General features: G+C 38.7%; 1 protein-coding gene across 1 annotated transcript; it reads left to right on the top strand.

Annotated features, from left to right (window-relative positions):
* The first annotated feature begins 270 nt into the window (after positions 1–270).
* Positions 271–6,474, top strand: LOC149290221 (protein-tyrosine sulfotransferase 2-like). Its single transcript, XM_089489631.1, has 4 exons — positions 271–1,124; positions 4,674–4,872; positions 6,176–6,226; positions 6,445–6,474. The coding sequence occupies exons 1-4, from the start codon at positions 271–273 to the stop codon at positions 6,472–6,474; spliced, it is 1,134 nt and encodes a 377-aa protein (XP_089345757.1).

The following is a 6,474-nucleotide window of genomic DNA, read 5'->3' as shown; positions in this document are numbered from 1 at the left end:
TTTATAGGTAATGCCATTCCTGGCTTGGGCTAGTAAATTTGTCCAGTCCTAGCACAATGTACATTGGGGAATGAAAAGAGAATTCAAAACGGCAGTAAACAGTCTATAAATAATCTAGGTGTAATTTTATTTAGATTTTAACGCATCTTACATTTCATGCACCATGTTTTCTCAAAACTGAAAATGTTTGTTTTCCATTTAGTTTATAGGTGGATGAGCAGTTGAACTAAAATCTAAATCGCCTGGTATCTTTGCACCTTATGTGGACCAATGAGAATGCGGTTCACGGTGAGGAAGGTACTGTTGGTCATATGCCTCATCATATTGGTTTCCTTGGCAGTACACCTTGGCCAGCAAATGCTAGAATGTCAGCAAATTCTTGATGAAGCCTATGGCAGGAGAAATCGTGCTGTAATGAAGCCGGAAAATGAAGAACTAGTCATGATGGACGCAGATAATGTAGAGTACAGGTACAGTAAGGACATGCCACTTATATTTATCGGTGGAGTGCCACGAAGCGGTACAACATTGATGAGAGCTATGCTGGATGCCCATCCAGATGTACGCTGTGGAGAAGAAACCCGCATTATTCCACGGATTTTAGCAATGCGTCAGGCTTGGTCAAAGTCTGGTAGCGAAAAAATGAGACTCGATGAAGCAGGTGTGACTGACCATGTGATGGATGCTGCAGTGCAGGCTTTTATACTGGAAATAATAGCCAAACATGGTGAGCCTGCAAAATTGCTCTGTAACAAAGACCCTTTTACCTTAAAATCATCTGTTTATCTTTCAAAACTGTTTCCAAATTCCAAATTTCTTTTAATGATACGCGATGGACGTGCCTCTGTACATTCCATGATCACAAGAAAGATCACCATAGCTGGCTTTGATCTAAACAGCTATAGGGACTGCCTTACTAAGTGGAACAAAGCAATAGAGATTATGCATGCTCAGTGTTTAGAAATCGGGGAGCGAAAGTGCCTTCCTGTTTATTACGAACAGTTGGTTCTTCATCCTAAGCAAACCATGCAGGCGATTACGGAGTTTCTGGGCATCTCATGGAATGACGCAGTGCTGCATCATGAAGAACTGATTGGAAAACCTGGTGGCGTGTCCCTCTCAAAGTGAGTAGACTTGCAGGAAAATGTGCTGTTTGACGTCTTTGGGTCATGTATTTGTAATTTTAGTGTAGAAGTGGATGGGATAGTGAAATACATGGTCCCATGTGTTATTGAGCTAAGTTTTCTATACACCCCCATCAGTCATTTGAAATTCACCAAACTCATGTCCTGCAAATAGCGGGGACCAGGGAAGGGGGGCAAAAGGGGGGATTCTGGTGGATTTCCTCAGCAATTCCACGTAAAAAAATAAATAAATGGGACAGTCAATATCGAGTGCATATGATAGCTGACATGTCCCTTTTATATTTAACGGATACTCTAATGTGACAACTGCAGCATTGTTTATATGAATCCAATAGATAGCCTTCATCTTAGTTTTCTAGAAAGGAATGAAGACAAAAAAATATTCTGCTTAATGAATATGGTATATTGGATAGACTTTTCCTTTAAATTAAAATTATTTTAAGTTTATGTTCACAGCAGTAGGATTTTAAATAAAATCCTAAAAAAATGGATATAGTAATCTAAAATGCCTAGCCAGTCTTGGCATTACTCATTTAGCATGCTTATTGTTTAAAATCACCTGTTTGTGTTAAACTTGCATTCCGTTTCCATGATGAGCATACATTCTTGTCATTTAAAACTCACAATTATTAAATGTATTTATAAAAGCTGTATGAACACCTTACCTGTCATTTGACCTGTAACAAGATAAAACACATCGGAAGAGCTGAGGACTGAGGGAGAAGGAGATGAGACAACACAGTCGTTACAGAGATTTTGGAATGTTGGGCATTACATTTCAACCCCTTTTTTTATTACCACATAGCACTAATACTACATTCGACATCTCTACTATTATGCAGGAATCACTAATTTATAAAGGTTTTTTCAGTAATATCTTTTTATTAAAGAAAGATTAAGAATCACATGTACAGGCTTAGTCGCTGTATCACAATGTCGTCGTTACATCATGTCATTTTATTGCGTACACAGTGAAACAGTACATATTTGGAATAACAGGTTAGGTTTCAACACATGGTATATATGCAATGCTTTATAGGAATTAAGGTTTTAGCTCATTACTTTTACTATTATATGGTATAGCTGGGTAAATAGGGAAAAGAGGTCTTTTTTATATCGTTACTATTATATCTATTGATGGAATGCACATAGTTTTCCTTAGTAACGTGCAAGCTGTTTATATGGCTGTAACGAAAATATAACTGTAGCAAAATTGTGCTCTGATCCCTGGAATTCAAGGATGAAAATTGTAAACAACTTTTAGCACCTTGATCAAGTACCATTTAATCCTGTCAGGTGTATCATTTAATGGTCCAGGGCTACTATCCATACATGTGCATTCTATTCTGTAACATGTATTACTAAAATATAATAAAATTATATAAGGTAGCAAACAATGCAGAAAAGATTTTGTGTCTGAGGGTCTACCTGTTCAGTTAATGTGTATTGATATGATGCGTGGTTTGTAGAGCTCTAGCATTGACTCTAGACTATGTTTTGTTAAATTTGTGGCTTGCATAGTGTTTTTTTTTTAAAATTTAGCCTAGTAGTAGGGTTCAAATGGCATAATTTTATTTGTGTGGGACATTGTGTGCATGTGCACTTATCTTTCTAGTAGTGCATACAGTTCTCTTTATTCTTAGTTGGTGATGGTGTGAAAAGTAGCAAAGCCCATTGAGTCACACTTAGAATGTGTTTCTGTAGGTATGTTTAGCAGCCTCAGAATGGCTTTAGATGTGTTAAGTAGCACACTGTCCAAATTTCAGGTGTGTAATTTTTAAAATTCAACCTGAATCGTGCCTAGGATGTTTTAAGTGTTATCAGCACATCTGAGAACTTCTCAGAACTGGTCCCATGAAGATCTCCCCCTCTTGCTGCTTAAGGCAGGTGTGGTTAGCTGCATACTGAGGTAGGCATGGTTAAACCCTCACCCTCTTCAGAGGTCAGTGGCTTCCCCATAGTCCTGTAACGAGCTGCGATTTCCAGAGCTTCAGGAGCAAATCAAAGTTTCCAAGTATGGTCCGTAGCCGAGCATGTTGGGAGGAGTCATTCAGAAACAGAATAAGAATTATTTGTAGACTCGAAAGCTGATGCACAGACATGCACCATACCTTGTTAAACCACCACTATAGATCCTGCAGCAGTTATGGTGCTAAATGTAGGCCATGTGCCATGGAAGCTAAATATAATGATCTAGATGATTGCGCCACATTTGTGGTAGTGTCCATGAATTTTAATGTGCAATCAACTTGCCAGGGAGCCTTTTGTTTTAGTATGTTTTTATGGAGGAATTGGTCTGTCCTCTAGTGCACTCTCCTGGTGGAACTTGATGCAACACCACTGTTGGCAAAATGTGAACACAAAGCAACTGCAGCAGTGTTAATGATTACAAAAAGGTGTGTATGCATATGCATAACTCCAGGAGTTTTTCCGCCTGCCCCTGAATTCATGATGGCCTCTACTAGAAGGAAACATTAATTAATCCCTCTTTGGCTCCCATATGGATTAGAGGAAATGTAATATTTTATATTTTTCATAAAAAATCCTTCATCTGGACAAATAGATTTTGGGATAATGTTTTTTTCCAATCCTGCTAATTCACTTATGTTTTAGGATGTATAGATTGATAGTGTTAACAAACCATCCAATAATGGGTCTTGTTTTTGAAGGCTAACGTCCACTCCAAATGAAGATGTGGTACACATGATAATATTTAGGAGGAAGGGATATATGCAAGATAAGTCTTGATGATGTCATACGCTTGGAAGCAGCTTGGCTACAATGATACATTCTCAATGTAATTGCAAATTAGAAGCTCTCATATGTTGAAGGACTCTTAATCATGTGCAAGTGGCAGAAATATAGAAATCATAATATATGAATATTCTGTTTCTACGAACTGTGCTTATGGTTGTAAATGAAATTGCATGAACCCATACCAATTAAACCATCCATTAGAGGCTTACCACTCATTTATTCAGGTGTAGAGTACACCAAAAAATCACAGGCAATTCATATTAATATGGATGTGGTAGTATTTTTTTGGATTTTAATATATTTAGCTACCTTTGGTTTGATATTGTAGATGCATATGTATAAAGTTCTAATGCTAGTCAAACTACTTGGTTCATTGAGCCACCAGATGGCGCTGTATATGATCGGGCATCACTACGTTTTTGTGTGGCGTACATGATGTAAGAAAGACTTTAGCTAAATGGGGTTATTACAACATGCCTTTGTAACTATTTTTCTTAGTAACTGAAGTAAGACACAGTAATTGAAAGAAAAAGATAAACATACATTTTACTAAACTCCAGACTGTGCGGATAACAGTCCAGCTTCAGTTTATTTCCTGTGGTGATTTTTATTCCGTTCACACTTTTTTTTCTAACTGCCCAAGGTAATCAACAGACTTTGTATTACATTGTTTTATACCGTGTATACTTATATACAGATCATAACGGCATGCTCAGTTCTTTTTCACATAAAAACAGCACAATTTTCAATTAGATTGCATTGCATTTGCAGAACTGAAAAATCAACAGACCAGGTAATGAAGCCTGTGAATCTAGAGGCTTTGTCAAAGTGGGTTGGAAAGCTTCCGGTAGACATAGTAGAAGACATGCCTCGAATAGCACCCATGCTTGTCAGGCTTGGGTATGATCCCTTTGCGAACCCACCAAAATATGGTAGTCCAGATGCCATGGTAGTCAACAACACCCACAGAGTGAGTATGTTTATATAGTTTTTCTGTGCTTTGTGTGTGTGATTAAACCTTAAGAGGAAAGAATATGACAGATGTACTAAGGCAGAGCTTGACAAATTTGCCAAAAATTCATTCTAATATTTATTGGGGCGTGTACCTGGGCCTGGACTTTATAAACGCCAACATATTCGGCTGCACAGCATATGAGAGAGTTTAAACATGTAATCATCATATAGATCAGTACCCACACACTTACATACACTGCTCACCCTCTCTTACCTCATGGAGATCTGTCTGGACTGTATGCAAGCTGTCTGCTGCTGCTTGTCGAATACCGTGGGGTCACATTGTCAGCACAGGCGTCTGGGTGCCATGCACATATGGCACCAGCCTCAGCACTACTTGTAGCCAAGCAAGGGGGGGCAGCTTCCTGGGCTTTGTCCAGCTTTGCCATACACTAACATACACTTACACACCATACAGTAACAGACACATGCAAACATCTTATGTTCACTAACACCTTACAGTAACACACGCGTTTTAACATTCTACACACATTCTAACACTAAATGCTGACATAAACGTTCATGCTAATGCTATACTGTAACATACACCATACATGCTAACACCACCCTCTTGCACACACTACAACAATAACATACACACATGCCCTGGCTAACACTATGCATAGAGTGAATGTTTTTAAATAACACTATGCACACATACAACTGGATCTGGCACTACAATACAGTAGACATACTGACTCTGGCACTACATTTACAGACACTGGCTCCAGCACTATACATATATACACATACACATTGACTCTGGCACTACCGTATTCATACTCTCATACACTACTCCCCCTCTCACCTTGTGGAGACCTGCCATGCCTTTGCCTATCTTCTGCAATCCTGAATCTGGCACCCTAGGCTTTCCTGTGGGCTCCTGTTAAGCCGTTGCCGTGAGGAGGTCACATAACCCGCCTCACTGCGCCCCCACAGGAAAGCATTGGGTGCCGGATTCACAATGGCAGCCCTGGTCAGTTTTCACCTCCTTGTCCGCAGGAAGCATTTTCTAGTTGCCATGGCGACTGGAGATTGTGAAGCCCTGTGGTACGGTTTGTTTGCTTAATATATTGGGAGCTCAGTTAATGTTGTTTGCGGAACAGTACCTTTTGGGAGGGGTGGGACACACACACATCTTTTTCTGGATTCCTTTTTTTCAATGTATACATAAGTTTTCTTCTCTTTTGTTTATAGATTGTGACTCTCTAAATATCTTTGCTCAAAACCCTTAAAATGTTATCTTTTTTTTTTTGTAGGTTATGAAAGGAGATTTTAAAACCCCAAACAGTCTAAAGGGACATATTCAGGTTTGTTTTGTTGGTTTGTAAATATATAATTCAAACTGGGAACACATTCTTTTTATGTCATGTAAACTCATTGCAAATGCAGTTTTAATTTGAATCCTATCAATATTCTAATGTAAAGCTTATTTTGCATAGCTCTGCATGATGATGATAGCTATTGCTTGCATTCACATGGCAGCTGTCATTGTCAATGTTTACTGATTGATGTGTATTTTTTGCAGACCCATCAGAATAATTCCTCTCACTGGTGA

Source organism: Sceloporus occidentalis, unplaced genomic scaffold, assembly GCF_023333645.1.
Source record: "Sceloporus occidentalis isolate IW3139 unplaced genomic scaffold, rSceOcc1.0.p SCAF_40, whole genome shotgun sequence".
Taxonomy (NCBI): domain Eukaryota; kingdom Metazoa; phylum Chordata; class Lepidosauria; order Squamata; family Phrynosomatidae; genus Sceloporus; species Sceloporus occidentalis.
The sequence above is the reverse complement of the archived record's forward strand: the minus strand, read 5'-3'. Positions and strand labels throughout refer to the sequence as shown.

Coding starts and splice junctions, on each gene's coding strand:
- LOC149290221 (XM_089489631.1), top strand. CDS start 271: ATGAGAATGCGGTTCACGGTGAGGAAGGTACTGTTGGTCATATGCCTC. Junction 4,873..6,175: donor TAGTCAACAACACCCACAGA/GTGAGTATGTTT, acceptor TTTTTTTTGTAG/GTTATGAAAGGAGATTTTAA. Junction 6,227..6,444: donor GTCTAAAGGGACATATTCAG/GTTTGTTTTGTT, acceptor TATTTTTTGCAG/ACCCATCAGAATAATTCCTC.